Consider the following 21880-nt stretch of genomic DNA (forward strand, 5'->3'; position numbering starts at 1 on the left):
TTCTAGAGTGGTGAACCCAAATTCAAATCAAGCAAACTAACGAACCAGGTAACATAAATGGAGATAATTTGATCGTTAAGAGTATAAACCTTATTTGGGAATTCCTATCATTCATTATTGTGGTTCTTATGTCTAAATTAGATAATGTTTATTGATGGGAAAGCGAGCATTGAGAGAATCTTTTAGGCAAGAGGTGTGGAAAAAATATTTGTAAATAAAGTTCGTCACAAGTTTCGCGAGGGAATAGTCTTTCAGATATGTTTGAAAGTAACATTTTGAGTATGGAGCTGTGATCCTTAAAAGAACAATTACCAATTGAGTCTTGGTAGAGTGACCTCAAGATTGTACCTCATATCGCACATCCTGAAGTGAAAGTGTGTAAGAACCATAGATGCCTTTTGACTTGTATCTTGATAAAATGCATCTATGGTTCCTAACCACTTTCATGTCGAGATGTGCGCCATGAGGTATAATCTTGATGTCACTTCAGCATTATTCTTACCCATTTTGTTTGGATATATTTCGATGAAAAGCATCTATGATTCCTACACACTTCCACATCAGAAATGTCCCCCCACAATGTTACTCCAGTACAACTCATTTTGTTTTCAAACTAGAGTTTGCCCATGCCGAGTAAAAGAGAGAACACGAGGTATTATTGAAGAAGGGAAAAAGAGGAAAAACTACATAAAAAGTTTTAAAGGTGTTTTTAGAGAAGAGTAGAAGAGAAGAGATGATAAATTAGAGGTATTCTTGAAAAAAGGAAGAGAGGACAAACGAAGAGAGACAATCTTCCTCCACATACGTTATTTATGGGTATAAAGCTTGGGACAAAAGAGTGGGGACTGAGGTCCACCATTGTGTTCTATCATACAGATTCGCAAAAGATGCCAAGGGTTCAAGGGAAATAAATAAGCAAAAAATCAAACAATCATCAATATATCACAAATTTGTGTTCTTCTCATTCCACTGTGTCCAGTTTATTATTCTATGTCAGTTCATATCTGCTTTCACCTTCTCCATCCCCTTCTTTTACTTATTGTTGGTCTTTTATAATTTTCGAGTCAACAACATTGTACTATTGGAGGAAAAAAATCATAAAATTAAATAAATAAACAGCTAACATTACCGAATTGAAACTGCAGAAACTAACATACATCCCCTTTGGAACTACAGAATTTCTGCCCCATCAATCAAAAAATAAAAATTAGAGGGCCTGAGAATCAGAAGCATTTCATTGTTCGACAAGTGAGTTCACAGGATGGAATCATTTTTTTTCCTTTTTATGAAACAAATTAATGAACTCTCAGCGCATCATATCTTATAAAGAGTGAATGGGACAGTAGTAGGTTTTAGGGGCTACTTAGTTTGCTGCTGGTCTTCGCCGCTACATATCCTTGTCCCACTCAGAATGTACCCACCAAAAGCACTCATCTGCATACATGGATGTGTTCTAGATGGTAGAACCTGCAGAATCATCAAAAGATATAATCGTTAAATACTAAAGAACCTGATTTTCCTTTTTGCAAAAAATTGAGTTTTTATTATAGGGTTTCATGCAAACAAGCATAGTCACCAAAGTTGTCGACTTCTTCAAAAAGTCGTGATCAAATCACGATTTTAAAGATTGGTGATTAAATCATGACTTTTAGAAAAAGTCATGATTTAAACAAAAAAACGTGATTTAATCATCACTTTTTAAAGGGTTTTTTCGCAGACCATTTATTCTTGTAGTTTAAAATAGGATTTGATGATATAAATGATAACACCACTTGATAGAAAAAAATACATTATCCTAACACTATTTCGATTTTTTCATGTGTTTTTTTCCGGACTTTTTCCCAATCCCCGACTTGGTGACTATGCTAACAAATATGCAAGATAGTGCCTATTGTTTCTATATCTAATATGTTATCATCAAGACCAGTGTTCTCAAATGTGGTCACATATACTATTTTCAAAGTGAAAATTGCATATGCTACAGTTGCATACCCCAAATTATGCTATCTGCCATTATGTGATGGGGCATATTTTTGTGTATGATGACATATATGAAGTGTGTGCGATGGCATATTTTTCAAAAAAAAAATTTCAAATTTTTTTTTGTAGCATATGCTGTTCGCACGTAGTCGCATATGCTATTTGACAACATTGATCAAGGCCTATGCACATTGTCTTTTTCAACAAAACACTTCAATGGTTTCGAACAATCTTTGACAAGATTCCTATGTAGACAATTTCTGAAGGAAATGATAGTATTAGAGAAGTGTAATTCGAATTGCCTTCAAAATTGTAATTGTAGGAAAAAACGAGTCTCAATTATTGATGGGTTACGATTCTGCTTTAGGCGGCAAAAAAGGGGAAAAAGCCAGTAAGGAAACGGGGTCCGTAAATTTCACTAGAACAATGGAGGGAACATAAATACATTACATGCAAGGTATTATAGTATGTAAAGGAACTCAAAATAAAGTTCATGGAAACCTCCAAGTGTAAAGAAGCATCATTAAAAAGTTTGAACAATTTACCTGATATTCACGTAGCCAAGGTTCTGAAATTTGTAAACCGATTGCCATTTTCGCGACTTGTAGATTGTGCATGCATGTTGCAAGAGGCTGCAAACAGAGAATAAGTTATTGTTTCATCATGTCTTCTTTAACACCCTCTAGCAAGGAAACGACCATTTCAAAGTGTGGGCACAATTCTAAAATGCAGGAGACCTAGAAGTACAAAATTTTGAATCACAGAAAAATTAATTATAATTGGGGGGAAAAAAGATGGAAATTCATCCAGCATTAATACCTAAACTGTCAAATCCACTTGAGAAGACAAACAATAATAGAAATAAAGAAAATATATCCACCACTGAATCCCATGGAAAACGATGATTGGGTTGAAAACTGATCGCTGTATTTCTTAGATCTAATTAACATGATTCCCATGCTATTGAATAAATCAACTAAACAGGACCAATATAAATATGCAACCACCAGAAATTCGAAGCAAATCACCTGAAGATATTGATGATAAATGGCAAATGGTGCTGAATATGATAAAAGTGGTAGTAGTTCTTGAACTATGCTCCAAGTATCCAGCTCTGGGGCAGCAATGATTAGGCTGCAAAACGGGTTGCTATTCTAAGTCGTTGTTTAGTATTAAATGGGTACCTCTGTCGTGCCAATTAAAATACAGAAGAACAGTAGTTACCTAGAGAACCCATTTTCTTTCCACATGTCAATGATTTCTTGCTTTGCCTTCTCTCCGGGTTTAGTGGATTTGCAAGGTTTGATATCAAAAGAAACACTAGGCTCATGCATGGATATTGAAATGGGACCTGGCATCCCATTTACAGATGAAGGAGAGGTTCCTTCAGTACCAATTGAATGTGAAGGAGGATGAGATACTTCATCTTGAATTGTTTGGCCGTCTGACATAGCAAAGGAGCTTTCCTGTTGTTCAGGATGGTCTGAATGTTTACTTTGAGCTAAACAGAGACCAGAAAGAGGAGATCGCACAATTCTGCATCAAAGTAAACGAAAATGTTAGCGACTAGAATTTGTATATAAAAATCTTAATGAATAATTACTTCGTGCAAGCATACCCCTGAAGAAAACCTTAAAATGCTAAATGATACAATCTACAGTTGATGGGCCCTAGTTAAGAGAGACACGCAAATTATTAATTTGATTGTTGATCCAATTGCATCATTCTGGGCAAGAAGACCCAGTGAATGGTGGCTTCCAAACTTGCAAATGTTCCAATGCATATCCAAGGTATCCCCGACAAAAAAAGTTCAATGTTCTGACATATACATCCCTCTTTTCAGAAAGGACCGGATCTAATTAGTTGATAATTATATATATTGTCTATGTCAGTCTCAGTTCTAATCAATGCACCTCTACATGTTTAGGAGAATTATCCATGTGTTTCCACGATTCACACGACCTCTCAGATGGGTAACCAATACAAGGACCAACTTAATATTATTTTGTAAACAAGAGAAAAAAAATTGCATTCTTATCATTTTGGCTTCTCACAACCTGGTGAAATCCAGGGTTAATCGTCGGATCAGGAGAAACAGCTACCGTAACCCTCCTCATATCTATGTTGGATGTAGTTCATTCCAGGTATTGAACTTCATCAAACTTCCTTAAATCCTCATCATCATCGAAGGCTTATCCCAAAGGTTTCAGTAAATGAATCATGTTCTTCCATTCAATTCTTTCCAAAGTCACTTTATCTGCTATTGAAGTTCTGTTCATATCCTCTCACTATTTTTTTTCTTTTCATGATAAGTATATCCTCTTTCACTATCTCAGTTCACATTTTTGGGTTTTCCTCTCACTCCTTTAGAAACTTTAACTTGTACACTCCTTCTAACTGGAGCTGTAATTGGCCTTCATGGAATGTTCCAACCTATGTTACCTGATTCATGGGTTCGCTTAGTTTGAATTCGAGTCCGTGGTTCGTTCACCATTTGAGAATGAACCTGGGGGTAGATAGAAATGAGGGCATTTGAGGGTTGGAGTAATGAGTAGGGTAAAAAAGATGGCAGATTTTGGGAAGAAAAAATCAAGTTTTTTTTTTTAAATATATGTGTTTCGTCATTTTTCATTAGTCTATTAAAAAAGACCAAGGTCAAAGAGGCATGTTATTAGATTGAAATTTTAGGGGAATTTCTCAAACATTATCAACATGTGGAGGGGAATTTAAAAAAAAAAAAAAATTAAAGTAAATGGAGTTTACTAAATTCACTACATTTCACGAACCCACAGAGAACTTGTTCAGTTCGAATTGGTTTGTACATTTCTAACAAATTGGGTAACCTTGGTTCCAACAGTTTTCGGATGGACAAGTATATGCACGTGGTTAACATCAAGCATCTAAAATAAATCTTCAACTTGATAAGTAGACGTAAGAGATTTGTCTAGTAGGATATCCATGTAAAACAGTACGGGAAAAACAAAACCAAAAAACTACAATTGTTCCCATGGTTTCTCATATTAAAATTGGTAAAAGCTAAAGAATGGCTGAAGACCTGCACAACTCGACAAATGCAACAAGTCTAAAAGTCATGCTGCAATATAAAGTAACTAGCTTTGAAAAATAGAATTAAAATGGATGAACAGTGCTTGATACACCAGAAACCAAAGCTATGTATACCTGCTGCAGATTTTGTCATTGAAGTTGAACATCCTTACTATATCCATAGGATATGGCGTGACCCCGAAATAGGTATTGCAAACATAACCTGCACCTGTAATACAGATAATGTTCTTGTTGAATGAAAGACAATCAAAAACGTGAAGTCAAAGTAAATATGTTATCTATAACTCAAATATTCTCTCGTATATACGTCACAGATTATTTTTCTTTCTCTGTGGGATGAATTTAAAATTTAAAATCTACGTAAATCAGAAAAGAGTAGCAGTTAAACATAAAAGCTATAGAAATACATGATTACAGCACAAACCAAAATAAAGGATAGCAGCATAAACAAGATGACTTGTCACACAAATATATTTTTAATTTATTAAATAATGGCAGTGTTTTTATTTATTTTTTCAATTAGAGGACTTAAGAGAAGCACTTCAAAAATAGAAAAAGAAATACCTCCTAAACGTTCTGCCACAGCACCAGTGATAATACCTCCTATCATATCCACCACAAGTACATCTGAATATGCACTAACATTAGCCATAGAAAGCAGAAGAGAGAGAGCATCCACTCGCAAGAACCTGAGGACCATGACAAATACGTGTTAAAAATCAATGGTCACAGCAGCTCAACTTCCCAAAGTAATAACCCCAAACCAATGAAATGATTAAGCACCCATTTATTACCCAATTCTAGCTGGATATTTTTTGAAGTATGTCTCACATATACTGCAAAAGAAATGAGGGACAATAGGTCAGTGGAAACAAAAGATTGCCAGCATTGTATCACTTGTATTTTGTGAATAGTTATATAAAGCTAACTAAAGTACTCAAACCACCACAAGTTCCCAAGAAATTAACTATGAAAAGAAAAGGAAGTCTTAGAACTCAAATGTTAAGATCATTGTTACCATAGAAATACAATATGATGCAACATAAACAAACTTCATGACCTTCCCTTCTCTAACTTTTCCCATGAGGCTGAGAAGAAAAGACATGTCAAATATTGTGAAACCAGTAAACTTACTTCTTCAACTTTACCTCGGTAAGGTGGTAAAGTCTAAGTTAGACCTATCTAAAAAACACTAAATAATGAGACAGAGAGACAGAGAGACAGAATCAAACCCACCCGAAAAGTAAGAAACGTAAGTATGAAAGAAGTTTCAATCTCGAAGGCCAATAGGATACTATCAGCGAAAAAACACATTAACAGAACTTAAAACTTGAAAAGTTTAAATAGAATAAATTGCGCATTGGATGCTTTGAAGATGAAGATCAATATACCCACGAGAATTCTATGCAGTTGAAAAATTAAGGCAATAATCACATAACTTATGTTGAAAGCTGAATCAGAAAATTACAAAGGAGTGCCGCTGATACAATAAAAGAAAATGTAACTCAAAAGTCTGAACCTTCACAATAAGTACATCTGCTGAAACATGCCAATAAGTCTTATTAACTTTGCATGAGGACTCCAAATAACAAAGCTGAACTTCAAAGATTACCTTCGTGTGAAAGGACGCCTCAAAAGTACTCTAGGTGCATATTTCTTTTGTTTCTTAAGCCTATATTTCTCCTGCAGTTAAGACTGGAAATCAGGAGGCCTTCAAATAAGCAAGTTTGTATTTCTTTCTTTCATTTTATAAGCCAATCAGAAAATCAGCTAAGTTTTGAAATATGATAAGACATGCTCACTTGTGAAAACACTGTTTTATTCTCAAATGTTGAACTGTTAGCAATCAGAGCTTCAACTATCTGATCACCCGTTGCACCCTGACTGCAACAATTACCAATAATTAGCCAGAAACTTTAAATTCAAAACTTCTTAAAAAACACAAAGGGTTTATCAAACAGGTACATGCCACATGTGATTCAAGAAAAAATTATTACCACAGTTCTGGCTAACAAATATATGAATAAATTCCACACGCAGTTGACTAACTCTTAGACAGTAAAGGAAAACAAAAACCTAAACAGAGAGAACTTAATCAATGAATAAAGACCATCTTCATCTAAAATTCCAAAAGAACCTAGATGCTAGTTTTTGTTTCATCGCAAGATGATGTACATGGAAAAGATACTTAAAAATATGTACTTATGTACTAATGTAATATCTTTAGACATGTTAAATCAGAACAAAACCACATGCTAGCTCCCTTTTTTGCTATAGCCTATTGGATATCTTTGATGCCTTCTTTTGGAGAAAATAAAGCCATAAAAACTAGCGAGTAAGTAACTAAATAGCAATTCGTTCACTTGTAACGATATGCAGTTTTTACATTTGTACAAACAAATATCACTAAAATGCAATTTCAACAACAGAACTTGTAGAAACTTGTACCTTCACAAAGAGAGGAATTGTAACAAAAATACAGGTCCCAGATCCAAACTATACTCACTGGAGTTAGTTTATTCTCTAATGATGTGGATGTGGATGTGGATGTGGGTGCCAACTAGTTATCCATTTGTACATGTGAACTTTAGGGCTTTTTGCTCATGCAAGAACATAAATAAAGCCACATAGCCCCTTGTGCAATTCTATGATCAGATAGGATGAATGCAAACCCAAATCTTCATCACTGTGGAGCCCCTAAATTCTCATCATGGAGCTCAGTTCTCATCACTGACATTCCAGCTCCTCTGAACATAAGAGAAAGCACCATAAATATAAACTTCTTTCCTCCACTCATTCACCACAGAAGTCCTTTAATTAGGTCCCAACTCTAAATTATAGAGGTGAGTGGTAACCAAATCATTGTCTACGCTCAGCTGTACCAACGTATCAGAATGTTGAATACATCAGCTATTCTAGATCATGAAACAACCTGCCAATGTTTTTTCATCAACAAATGATTGAATATTTTATGTTGCCACAAAGTTGGCCCATTTGGGATCAGCTGGATGTGTCTTGTTTCTCCATTATATGTCTAAATCCATTTATTATGTTAATTCTATTGTTTACATCTCCGCCCTTTCTACGTCAACCCATGTCCTTTTGTCTTCCTATCATTCTTTTAGAACCTTTGATCTGCATGTTCCTTCTAACTACAGCTAATATCGGTCTTTATTGCACACATCAAACAATCTCTATCTACAATTATACCTACATTGTTTTTGTGTCTATCTTTTTCTTGTGACCCAGAGTTTCAAATCATTAATTTCCTTACCTTTTGCCCCATTTCCAGTCGTTTGTAAACAAGCTATACAAAATTTCATTATTGCGCTAAATCCTAACCTCGTATCGCAATCCATTTAATCAACTCTATGAATTAACTCCAACAGGTAAATTTGAAAACTGCATGAATCCATTATTGCCTAAACCTCAGTGAATAAAAAAAAAACCAACAAAAGGTTGGTGAGATGGCCAGGACCTTGCCTCAGGAAGCAGAGGTCCTGAGTTAGAAGCACTTCACCCCTTGTTGGCCACCACCCCGGTGCTTTAAAAGACCGGGTACACAAGGCACGTGCTGGAAGTGGTGACAGGCGTGTCCATGGGAGTAGTCGGACTAAGTCTGGATACCCATGTATCAAAAAAAAAAATTTAATTAAAGATCCTAACCTCCGCATTGCATCTATATCTTCACCAGAAAGACTTTGGGCAGTATTATTATCAATCAATGCTCGATTGTCTTTGGATTCGTCTTTTAGTTGAATATCACCTTTCTCTTCAAGATCACCTATACAAAGTAAGAAAATTATGAAACGTCAAGAGAACCGGAAAGAAAAAGATGTACAAATAAAAAGAAGCAATCATTAATGGGTGATTGCTTAGTTGGTAACGCCTATGGGCTATGCGTGATGATACCATAGACCTGAGTTCAATTCCCACCATCACTGATTTACTGATCTCATTAAAAAGGCTTACTCATAAACTTAATAATACTAAAGGAAATAAACATTGCAAAAATTAACTTGATAATGATGATATTCGGATGATAAAAGTTGAGTGGGTGTTTTTCTAACATGAGTGTGATTTTTCTATATTTCTTAAGGAGATGCATATTTTGTAACTCTTACCAAATCCACGAGAGACCATGTATACATAGATAAACAAGTGAGTTAAACCAATGCATCTAGAAAAATCACTCCCAAGACTGACTAGTTGGACACCACTAAAGGTTGGTTGCACACAAACCTTCAAAATATATCCTTTTTTTTTTTTTTTTTTTTTTTTTTATAACCTCCATTTTAACCTATTAATTGCACTTCATTACAACAACCTTAGGGTTTAGGGCGTATTCAACTTCCTGTGGTTTCATCTTATCTGTTTGTGCGAATTGTATACATTTTTTTTTTTGCTCGGCTGTGCAAAAATCAAATATTTCTTATAAATTTTTTTGTATTATTTTTGGAGTGCAATAATCCAAATGAAGAGCAAAGGAAGATTTTTAAGTGGGTGCAATTGGTAGTGGATGGCTTCCAACTAGTCAATCCCATTCTAATGTGGTCTAGATTGTTCAAAAGACCAGTGGAATTAGGAAAACTTTCAGGGTTTAGGGTGAATGATGGTCCGTTGATTTCTCACTTGCAATTTACGGATGATACTTTGATTTTCCTAGATCATTCCAAGTACCAGGTGAGAGCGCTTCGAGTATTATTGTGTTGCTTTGAGGCCATCTCTGGGTTACATATCAATTTACGATAGAGTAAGCTTTTTGGGTAAGAGAAGTGAGTGATATTCACTTGATGGTTGCTACGTTGGGTTGTGGGCATGATACTTTACCCACGTCGTATTTGGGCTTACCTTTGGGAGCACCCTATAAAAGTATCAAAATTTGGGAAGGAGTGGTTGAAAAATTGGAGAAAAGACTGAGTACGTGGAAGGCCAAGTATCTATCTAAAGGAGGGAGAGTAATCTTGATAAAAAGCACATTGACAAGTATTCCGGTTTACTTTCTTTCCCTTTTCACGCTTTCTAGATCCGTCGAAATCAGATTGGAAAGGCTTATGAGAAATTTTTTGTGGAATGACAAGAATGGAAGAAGAAAGTATCACCTAGTCAAGTGGAAGGTTATCTGCATGTCCAAGAATAAGGGGGGATTGGGGATTAGGGGTCTTAGAATAGCTAATAGAGCGCTATTAGAGAAGTGGTTGTGGAGGTTTGAGGAGGAAAGGGGTAGTTTGTGGAGAAGGGTTATTAAGGCTAAGTATGGGGGAAATAGACTAGACTGGTATAGTAATGAGGCAAAAGGTTTGTATGGGTGTAGTGTTTGGAAGGGGATTCTAAAAGTGGGAGAGGCATTTGAGAAAGGGATTAGGTTCAAAGCGGGCATAGGCGAGAAGATTAGATTTTAGAAAGATAGTTGGTGTGGCACATCGCCTTTAGCGGCTCAATTTTCGTCCTTGTATGCTTGTTCTCTAAAAAAGAATGAACCGATCCAACAGTGTTTGATCCGCAACGATACTAGCTCTACTTGGGATTTGGGGTTCAGGAGAAACTTTAATAATTGAGAGCTAACAGACGTGGCATCATTCCTTGATCTTTTATATTTACGTCTTTTCAATAAAAAAGAACAAAACAGATGGGAATGGACGAGGGCTAAGGACTTGAGATTCTATGTCAGTTCTTTCCATAAATGGCTTAATCCTTATGTCAAGCGATCTTTCTTGGGGTCCATTATTTGGTCTAACTTAGTTCCTTCTAAAATCTCCTTCTTTGTTTGGTTGACCTCCCTTGGAAGAATTCTTACGATGGACAACTTGATTGTTTGGGGTTGGATCATACCTAATTGTTGTCCCCTATGCTTGAAGGATGAGGAGACTGTCGATCATATTTTAATTCATTGTTCTTATTCTTATCACATTTGGTCAATGTTCCTTGGTCTTTTCTGTATGCAATGGGTATTTCCTCGTAAGTTCTCCTTGTTGGTTGAAGGGTGGGCTAGTAATGATTTCTCTTCAAGAAAAAGATCCCTTTGGACTATTCTTCCCTCGACTATTGCTTTGGGGGGTGTGGAGTGAGAGAAATAACAGGGTGTTCAAGAGTAAGATGAGAAGCACTCACGGCAGCTTCTTGGAGATTTTGGGCCTGTTGTATCTATGGTCGAAACAGAACATAGAATTCAAGGAGACTACTTTTGATGACTTTGTTTTTAGATGGAACTCTTTATGTAATGATTGATGCTTTAACTTTACTTTGCTTTGTTGCTCTTTGAGAGGCTTCCTCGGCCTCCTTGTACTTGGTTTTCTCTCTTTTTTCAATATATTACATTTATAAAAATAAAAAAAAAGGGTTTGAAAAATGCCCATAAAAATAAGTATCCAAGTCAATTTATTTCATTAAAATTCAGATTTTTACACTCAAATACAATGGTGTCAATTGTGCATAAGCATAGTGAGTTGGTGACAACACCATCAAAATTCACAAAATTGAGAACTAAACCTTCGGCCGTAGCAAGAACGCGAGACAGATAAGGCCCTTTCGGCCCGCTTTCCACTTGAAATAAAGAACCAAATGGGCAACCAATCAAAGGGCGCAGAGAACACTTCTTATCCCCAATTTTTAGAGTCCTGCGACACATAATTCAAACAACGTCATTCTGTGAATCTATGTGTAACAGAATCTATGAGAAAATTAATTAATTAATTAATTAATGGACTTACGATCCAGGAGAGAGACGAGCGAAGACGAGACGATCGCCATCATTGATGTCGATCAAGACGTTGCAACCTTCCCATGTGATTCTAGGGTTTTGATTTGAATCGTTTTGCAGACTAATTGCGGCCATATCTTTTAGAAGAACTAAAAGATGAATATTTGATCTTAGAAAGAGAATAAAAATATCAAAATAGGGGATTTCTAAGAGAAGATTTATGCAGAAAGTGGTCTTCGAAGAATTTGTTCTCTAAGATCTAAAATTTTAATAAACACTAGTGACTAGAGAGTACACGTACAGTCTACACTCTACAGAGGGGTTTAGTACTTCAGCTATTAGGGTTTAAGTTGATTACGTAGTTCGGACTGGTATAAATGGACTTGGTTTGAGTCAACCGATTTTAAGGTTTTCTTTGTTAACATGTTCGCTAAGGGCACACGTTAAGATGCTTTAAACACACCTTGAAAATGAATTTCCCATTAAAAAAAAGTCGTGATAATATGACACCCACTTCGCCCCATCATGGAACCATAGATCATTTCCCTCGGGATAAGTAGAATCATAAATATTTTCTTGTGTATGTCAAAGCATTTGATCTACAGTTCTGTGATGGGAGCGTAGGGGGTGTTTGCTAGAGGGGAGCGTCATATTATCACGGTTCTTAAAAAAATATTCCGACTCTCCCATGGTCATTCGTGGGAGAGGGGTACACGAACTAGGCTAAAAATCGGTGGAGGGTCCGAAGTTCTCTGAGTCTTTTTGAATTTAATTGAAGATGATGTTTTGTATGAATTGGTGTTAAGGACATATTATGTTTTATCAGCTCTCTATTTTCTTGTTTTGCTTTTGAAATTATGTGTATGTTGGGCAAATTTTGGGTTTCTTTCTCAACTTGATTATTAAACTTCATAGAGTTAAAACTTTGTAAATTCAACTCTAAGAATCAAACAGACCTTTCCAATTTTCCAAACCCCTTCCTCAATGAATCTAAAAGAAAAATCTGAAGTCCTTTCAAAAATCTCATGCACGCCGGGAAAAAAAAACTGAATCTCGTTTATTTATATACTACTGTGGTGCAAGTATTAGAGTGGCAGTAGAGTTTGAACCATGGATGACGACAATTCATGTCTGGTGTTTCCATAGAAAAGGTACTTGATGTTGGAGATGGGAAGAAGATGAGAGAGAAGACAAAGAAAGAGTGCAAGAATTATGGGTTCATTTGTACGGAGAGAGAGAGAGAGAGGGTTAAGACTGCTGCTAGGATTTTTGGAGAGGGAAAGTTAAAATCAAATTTGATTTCTTTTTAGAGTAATTATTTAACAACTTACTTGCTAACATTTTTTTTTTACCAACTTTGTAAATAGATTAAAATGTGTATTGTCCTAGTAAATGAAATTATTTTATTGCAAGTTTTGGTAACTCATCAAGTTTTGTTCCATTCTTTTGTTTTCTAGAATGAGTTGTTGCATAAATCCTCTTCATTGCATGAATTTAATTTGTTCGAAGACTACGGTGACTCATGCAAGTCATCCATTCTTAATATCAAAGTGAGCTACCAAGGTTCGAGTGAGCCTTTATTTTCCAGACCCCAAACCCAATTACTATTTACATATTGTACTTGGTTGAGTGGGCTTAAAATGCCTCTCACTAGCCCATAGACCCAGTCGGGGCTATTAGGTTGTACAATGGAAACTTTGAGGATTCAACGATTTGATCTTAGACCCATAGCTTGGTTGACATTTTGCAATCTCAACTTAAACCAGCTTATCCATCAAATAATAATAGAGTGCTAATTTTCTAACTCAATTATAATATAACAACTTAAAAACTCATTGATGTGGCATGTCTAAGAACCGTAGTTTTTTTCCCTTGGGATACACAATTTCATATCCCCATAACACATGTGCAGTTGTGAATCATAAGGGAAAACTCTATGGTTCTTGCACATGCCATGTCGTTGAGTTTTTGAGTTATTTTGTCATAATTGAGTTAGAAAATCATTACACATAATAATAACTCAACAATCTCAATCCTTAGGAAGTGAGCACAATGATAGGCATGCAAGCAAAGTTATTATGTATATCTCGTCAAGTGTTTCCAACCTTGTCTTAACTTTTTGAAGAAAATCCTTGATTTTTTTTTCCATCTTTAGTTCTATTATTTTCTACTTCTTCAAAAATCCAATTATCTTAAAGCTTCAAGATTGATTTTTTCTTTTAAATTTTTTTTTTTTTATAGGTTTGAAGGTTGAATTAAATAAACTCTTAAGTTCAAAGGTTTGATAGGTTCAAGATGATTTGAAAAGAATAAAATAAGGGTTGGTAGTCAAATATCAAAACACACCGAGGTTAAGGAGCATGTCATCAGTTAAAAAATATGGGTTTCTCTAACAGTGTTAATTTTCTAATTCAACCTGACAGAATAACTCAAAAACTCACTGTCGACAATAAATTTCAACGGATCTACTTCGAGATCCGTGAAAATATGATCGCAAATGATTTTATTGATTTTTGATGAAAAGTAGATACAGATCTCAATGTTTCCTCTGATTAACAGTCAAATACAAAAATAGTGATGACGTATGTAGCTTTTCTTCTCTCCGTGCTTCGCGCTTTATCGGCTGAGAAGGTTGCTTGAACGGTGGCTTTGCTTTGTGCTTGATCTTCTGTAGATCTTCTTCTCTCCGGGCTTCGCGCTTTATCGGCTGAGAAGGTTGTTTGGATTCCGGAGAAGGGCTTTATGCTTAATCTTCTCTTTAGTCGGAGTCCGGATCCCTGAAGAACCTTGCTTTTGTCTCTGGAGGAGGGCTTGAGAGCTTCTTCTTCTCTAGAGGGAGAGCTTCTGTCTTCTGAGAGAAAGTGATCCAGATCCTCTCTCAATGAGAGAGGCTCTTGTATTTATAGACTTAAAGGTAATTTAGCTTTCCAATTATACCCTCAACTTAAGAAGGTTTAACTGATTTACTTAAAAGGCTAAATTTGTCCAAATCCAATTTTATGGATTTTATGGATTATTATTGGCCGAACTCATTTGTTTGGGTGTAAGGCCCAATGCTTAATGTGTGGATCACTTGAATTTGCTTAGGTCACGGACTTTATCTGCAGAAGCCTAAAACCCAGGCTTGTAAGAGGCACGTTCCCATTTAATGGACTCAATTTGGATTTGAGGCATATTATAAAATTAGGGATTTTTATTTATACAATTTGTAAAGGCCTACTCAAAATTTTGGTGCCTACACTCACTAACTTGGCATGAGCAAGAATCGTATATTTTCGTCGGGGTACTCAACTACACATGTTTGTGAGGATGTGTAGTTGTATATACCGAGGGAAAAAATCTACAATTCTTTCACATGCCATGCAGTGAATTTTTAAATTGTTCTATCAAAATTGAGTTAGAAAATCATTATAAAAAAAAGAGTCATGATGAATGCACACGATCTTGGTATGCGATTGGATATGCAGCTAACATGACAAGGGCATAGAATCATAGATCATTTTAATCAGGATACACGAGAAAATGATGTGTGGTTTTGTACCCTTGACATGTATGTCACGTAACCAACTTGTGCATTCATCATTATTCAAAAAAAAAAAATTAGAGGGTATGCCTAAATCACCAAAATCTTATTTTATATACTTTTAAGATAAAATATTTATTAAGTAAAACATTTTATTGATGTTTGGTTAAATAAATAATTTTTGCATTATTAACGTCCTATGTTTCTAGTGATTTGTCGGCACGACAGTTTACTCTGTATTATTAGTGTAGGTCACAAGCATAAAAAAAGGGTACGAAACTGGCCAACCCATCAACAACTTTCATCATGTGAAATTGTTTGGATATGTGAGCTTTTCTGATGTATTGATAAACCTCAGTCTAGATGTGCCACCTGTACAAGTATGTGGGCCCACCCTCTCATGTACTTTTGGTTTGTTGTATATTTAGGATGGGCCAAACATTCATGAGCGATGAGACTCTCTATCAAATTGTCAGAAAAACATTCCCATCAACTTGAAATGGACGGCACTCAGCCAGCCCAAATCTTCGACATGCGGCTTTGACGAAGATATCAAATGGATGGCAAGTATAGCAGGAGCATAGAAAAGTATGGGGAGTTTACCAAATGGCAAATGTCCAAAACGGTCATGTACGAGGGAGAAATTACTGACCCAACCCCTTTTTTTTTAAATATTTCTATATCAAAAGAGTCATATACCCCTTTTGGTATTTGACAACAAAGCCATACATGTTTACCTTTTTAGCCTCCCGTAAGCATAAAATAAATTAAAAAATCACAAAATTATGAGGGAAAAAAAAAAAAAAAAACAGAACTATTCTTAACGTTTGGGGTTAATTTATTTTAGATTGGAAGTAAATTCAGTTTAATGGGTATTCTTTTTAGAAGAAAAAAAAGGTCGGGTTCATTTGTTTGAAATTGAAAATTCGCTTTAAAATCCATACAATGGATGTTATTTTTATAAAAATAGATAAATACATGGGTATATGTACGTTTTCGATCAATGTTTTAAAATTTGAATTGATGATTTAATTTTTGTTTTTGTCAAATTGGTCGATCTAGTTCAATTTGACTAAAATATTTTTAATCACAGAAAAATCAATCCAAAATTTCATAAAATCTCAGATAACAAGTTCTAATCTGGGTAGTTTTGTAAATTGAGGATGCACTCTATACACCCAAGTTCACGTGATTGGTCAATCTTGATATCTCAAATTGACTTTTCAACGACAGTTTTTTTTCATAATTTAACTAGGCGTAGGATTATTTATTAGAAAATTTAGAAATATATTCACAAAAACAGATTTTTCATTATTGGAACCAATTTTATTACAAAATTGGATCTGATCTGATCTTAGAAACACTTCAATATTTGATAAAAGTAATCCAAACGCTTCATTGGATCGTAGATGAGAACATGAAATTTCATTATTTACATAAAAGAAAAGAAAAAAAATTACCAAACAAACCCTAAATAGAATCTATTTTTTGTGTTTTAATGTACATATCTCACATAAAATGATCACTCGTTCAAGTAAAAAGCTTAAAACTAAAATGACCGTTACAGTTAAATAGATGCGGACTTCTTGATGAACTCTATACAATCTGCAACAGCTTCGCTATGGTGCTGGTCGGGTAGATAATAAAATCTGGATATATTATCAGGTTGGTTGCCACGTGTGGTCTTGGAGAGAGCGGACAACATGATCAAACGGAAGACAGAGTCACGGAAGCGCTCCCATAATGAGATGGGTGAGAAGCAAGTCATGTTGGTGCTGTTATTGTTCTTATTGCCTCTAAGCCTTGGAATGCAAAGGATGCTCTTCATGTTGCTTCTTCTTCTCTCTCTCATCTTCCTTATCTTGGGTTGTAGTTGTTCTTCTTTGAAATCCAATACTTATAAGTCATGTAAATGGGTCAAAATCCGATCCATTTACATCTGATAACTTTGGGTTTTGATTGAGGATTTGGGATTGAATCGTAATAATATGACTACCCCACGTGGCAAACTCAATCGACTACCTGACGTGACAAGTTTGAGAAATGTAGATCTGTGCTCATTGGGATACACAAATTCATTTCCCCATAATAATAAAAAAATGCATCTCGAGGGAACCATGTTTCCTGAGGAGCACAGATCTATGATTCACGAACTTGTCACGTCAGGGTAGTCGATTGAGTTTGTCACGTCAGGTAGTTAGATTATCATATCTCTTTTGAGTTTTTGATAAGAATTGTGATTTTCTAACGCCCTCTCTGACATACGCTCTCTTAACTGGCATGACAAGAACCATAAATTTTTCATCGGAGATACACAACTATAATCCCCATAAATATGTGTGGTTGTGTATCTCGAGGAAATCTATGATTCTAATACATGCCATGTCAAGGAGCGTATGTACGTAGGGAGAGTCAGAAAATCATTCTTTTAATAATCCATCGGTTCAACCTTGTTAAGATTCGATAGGATTAGATTAAATAAAACATGATAAATTATATTGTTTAAATATATGAAATTTGTTTATATCTCGTATGACAAATCAGATTTTGATCAAACTGTTAATGAACCAGATTTGGATCCTAATATTGAGATCAGATAAAGATCTTGATCCAGAAAGGTCCAATAATTCGATTCAGTTATTATTGGATTGGTTCCAGATCGACCCGGATCCAATCCATTGACAACAAGATATTTTGATGTTAGTTTAGGAAAGTACATGAGGGCTGGGACAGCTTGGCTTGGTCTGGTACTCTCTGGTTTGGCTTGGCTTCAAGTGAAACTCAGGTACAGTAGGTTATTACTTATTAAAGTTGTCCCATTCTATGTTTAGAAACTCACCGGGTCAACTCAAAAACTTGGCCGAGATGATTTGACCCCATATTGGATCAACTAGTCGAGCCATTTTCAAATTCATAATGTTTATCGTTCTTATTAAAAAAAATATAGCATATTTTTTTGAGTCATGATAATCTGACTACCTCACATGGCATACTCAATCGAATACCTAACATGATAAGTTTGGGAATCGTAGATATGCGCTCCTCGGGATACATGATTCCCTCAAGATACATATTTTTATGGGGAAGTGCAGCCGTGTATCTCAAGGAGGGCAGATCTGTGGATCCCGAACTTATCATGTCAGGGTAGTCGATTGAGTTTGTCACGTGGGTAGTTAAATTATCACGATTCTATTTATTTAAAAAGACTATTTTTTAAATATATATTTTTTTCAACTCTGATCCAAATCATAAGTACAAGAGATTTGAATTGTTTTTTTGTTTTTTTTTTTTAAACTGATGTTTTGTGGAATGAAGAAGAAGAGCTACAGGGCACTATAGGAAAATGACACTAAACATGTTTCATTCCTAAGGAGTTTGAATTAAATTAAATTTTTTCGATTTTGAAATTAACTATTAATATAAGTTTTACTATTTTGGATAACTACGCATGAGTACAAATTATAAATCTTATAATCTATCCATCATAATTTATAAGGGATTTTCTTCATTATAATTATTCAAAATTATAATAAATTTTAATTAATTATTTATTTATTCCATTGAGGACTATTCTCTTTAGAGTATTGTATTTTTTTGCCTTGTGGATTCAAGGCTTGTCTTATGAATTCAAGATTTTATTATCACTAATGATTTTTTTACTTTAAATTTTGTACTCTACTTACTTGGCAAGGGCACAAAATTGTTGATCTTTTCCTTGTATATCTCAAAAAAAGAAGATATATGATTTTATGCCCTTGCCATGTCAGCTGAGTATAGACCAAGTGAAAATTTTTGAATAAAAAAAGCACGACTCTTTTATCATAAAGGGAGAAGAAGTACAATGATTATCCGTTCCACGGTTCTATCGCGCCAATATTGATTGTAACATGTTAGACCATCCAACCATATGTTCAATCATTCTCAATATGAAAAGATCAACGTCACCGAAATTCAACTAGCTCCACAAATGAACACAAACATGGAGTAATATTAGCGACTGTCACTTGAGTCTATATTGAGCATCAAATCATTGGGTCCATAATGTTTTGTTTTTCCCTCGTACTAGTAATTTCTAATGAATGAATGTTCCTTAGTCGACATTAGGGGTTGTCCTCGAAATTTAATCTGAACACTTTGGATCTGGATTCTCATAAGGATCCGATTTGATTACCAATTGTATTGGTCTCAGATCCAACATTAGGGAGCTAACACCTTTGTCCTATACGAGTTTGAAGATTCAGAATGGGCTGATTTTTTATTTTATTTTGTGAAGATGATTTCCTCACTATATGGATCATCCTCACAAAAAATGAGACCAACCTAAAACTTTAAGTCATATAGGACAAATTTTGACTCTCAACATTAGCTGTTGAATGTCATCCTATATACATTATTTAAGGGAGGTGTTCAAGAGACATATGTAAAAACAATGATTTTTCAAAATATGGGTTAGAAGTTTCGGATTGAGCTGATTTTTTATGAGGATGATCTCTATGATGAGAAGATCATCCTCACAAAAAATCGGCCCAATCTGAAACTTTTTAATCCATCAAAAGGGGTTTACAAATTATTGATAAAAAATCAACGGTCCACATTCTGAATCATTTTTGATGGGGTTAGAAGGTTTAGATTGGACTAATTTTTTGTGAGGATGATCTTATCATCATAGATATCATCCTCACAAAAAATCAGTTCAATCTAAAACTTCTAACCCATATTTTAAAAATCATTGTTTTTTTACATATGTTTTTACTTAGATGTCCCTTGAACGCTTCCCATTGTTTAAATATAGGAAGCCAAAGTTTATTTATATTTTATAAATGAAATTGGATTTGATCTGGACCGAAAGCATTCTAGTTGTTATTGGAGATTTCGGATCCTAATATCGAGGTCCCAAATTATTGAATTTGTATTAGATTGATTTTGGATTGAACCGATCTTTATCGGACTGGTACAATATCGATCCTGATCCATTGAATATCCTAATAATAATTGGTAGTTGGATGAATTACAAGATATTTAATAATTTGAAACATCTGATCACATAAATAAAGTGACACACACCAAATGTGGGTCTTACACCATTAGGATCTTAGTCATACCTACTGTGGTGGTTGCACATTTAAGACTTCGATAATTAATTAAAGTTGGGGTCCATATATTTCATTTCAATCTCCTAACTTTAAGTACAGATGGAGGAGGAGTCTTCCTTGGTCGACATAATGGATCTTATTTTGTGTCAAAAACACAGCTTTTAAAAGAGTCGTGATTTTCTGATTAAAAAATTTTTCTTGGCTGGCGGGGCAACAATAAATCTTTTTCTTTGGGATACACAAGGAAAAAGATCAATGGTTTTGTGCCCTCGTCACGCCAGTTGAGTACAGATCGAGTTAAAATTTCCGAGTAAAAAAATTATTAGTATTTTTAAAAGAGTCGTGCTAATCTGACTAACCCACGTGACATACTCATTTGACTACTTGACATGAAAAGTTTGGAAATCGTATATCTGTGCTCTTTGGGATACACGATCCCCTCGAGATACCTTTTATGGGGAAACGCAGTCGTGCATCCCGAAAATTGTAGATCTACAATTTTCAAACTTATCATGTCAGGGTAGTTGATTGAGTTTGCCACATGGGATAGTCACGTTATCACGACTTTTTAAAATTCATAAAACATGAGGTTTTGAACCAATCTATACAAATTCAAGCACCCTCAAATTGCCTCGCATGCATGGTGTGTACATGCATTTAGGAGGGACCTCACTTGGAAAATTATTGGTTTTCATCCATAACTTTAAGACTCGTATGAGTTGAGTTAACTCAACTTGATTGGGTTTCAAGGCGACTTGACCCAAAAATTTGGAAGAACCACTCAATTGAGTCAGCTAAATATAATATTTTTTTTGGGAACTGATAGAGGAATGAAAGGACTCCAAGAGTGATTTTTTTTTTTTTTGTTTCAAATATTAGAGATGCACGTGTTCTTTAACTAACGACAATATAAAATAAATTTATTTTTATTTTTTATTTAAAATTTCATCGCAGACCTCAATAACCTGAGATTCTGATACTAATTTGTTAAAAGCGACATAGCAAAGAAACAAACAAACGCACAAGGATTCACGTGGTCCAGTAGTGTGCCTATGTCTACTGAGCAAAACAATAATTATTATTATTTTCTCTTTTTGTTTTACAGTCCTAAAGATCTCTATTTATAAAATCGGGAGTTACTAAAATATGTAAATCTCTCCCAACTAAGAAACGACTAAAAATAGAAAATCCTTAAGAAAATATTACATGATTGTCCTTTTTATATCCCTTCAAAATTCGATCAAATACAAGATATTTTCACGACAAATAGATAGTAAAGCAACGAGATGGTGTCGAGAAGAAACAAAGAAAAAGAAAAGAGTACAATTCAACAGACGAAGAATCTTCCTGAACCCCTTCAAGAAAATCTTTGAGTTGTTTTCTCATAAAAGTACATTAATCTTATTAGAAAAAACACTTAAATCATCGAGAGATTCTTGAGGATTTTCTAAAAAATGTCCATTAATTTTCATGAGAAAAATCAGAAATCCGACTAATTTTTATATTTTGTCTTTAATC

General features: G+C 34.8%; 1 protein-coding gene across 1 annotated transcript; it reads right to left on the reverse strand.

Annotated features, from left to right (window-relative positions):
- Positions 1-912: 912 nt before the first annotated feature.
- Positions 913-12101, reverse strand: LOC147405220 (eukaryotic initiation factor 3 gamma subunit family protein). Its single transcript, XM_086441444.1, has 12 exons — positions 11757-12101; positions 11536-11663; positions 8713-8830; positions 6849-6930; positions 6659-6729; positions 5841-5882; positions 5611-5735; positions 5161-5254; positions 3205-3516; positions 3009-3114; positions 2526-2612; positions 913-1467 (listed from the first exon to the last, which is right to left on the reverse strand). The coding sequence occupies exons 1-12, from the start codon at positions 11879-11881 to the stop codon at positions 1360-1362; spliced, it is 1398 nt and encodes a 465-aa protein (XP_086297570.1). The 5' UTR covers positions 11882-12101; the 3' UTR covers positions 913-1359.
- Positions 12102-21880: the final 9779 nt, after the last annotated feature.

This window comes from Akebia trifoliata, chromosome 4 (assembly GCF_017979445.1).
Source record: "Akebia trifoliata isolate Shusen 1 chromosome 4, ASM1797944v1, whole genome shotgun sequence".
Classification (NCBI taxonomy): Eukaryota; Viridiplantae; Streptophyta; class Magnoliopsida; order Ranunculales; family Lardizabalaceae; genus Akebia; species Akebia trifoliata.

Bases quoted from the DNA above. Each gene is read 5' to 3' on its own strand.
- LOC147405220 (XM_086441444.1), bottom strand. From the start codon at position 11,881: ATGGCCGCAATTAGTCTGCAAAACGATTCAAATCAAAACCCTAGAATC. The intron at 11,664-11,756 runs GTAAGTCCATTA...TATGTGTCGCAG, and splicing joins GCTCGTCTCTCTCCTGGATC to GACTCTAAAAATTGGGGATA. The intron at 5,255-5,610 runs GTATTTCTTTTT...TCTGTATTACAG, and splicing joins TGTGGCAGAACGTTTAGGAG to GTGCAGGTTATGTTTGCAAT.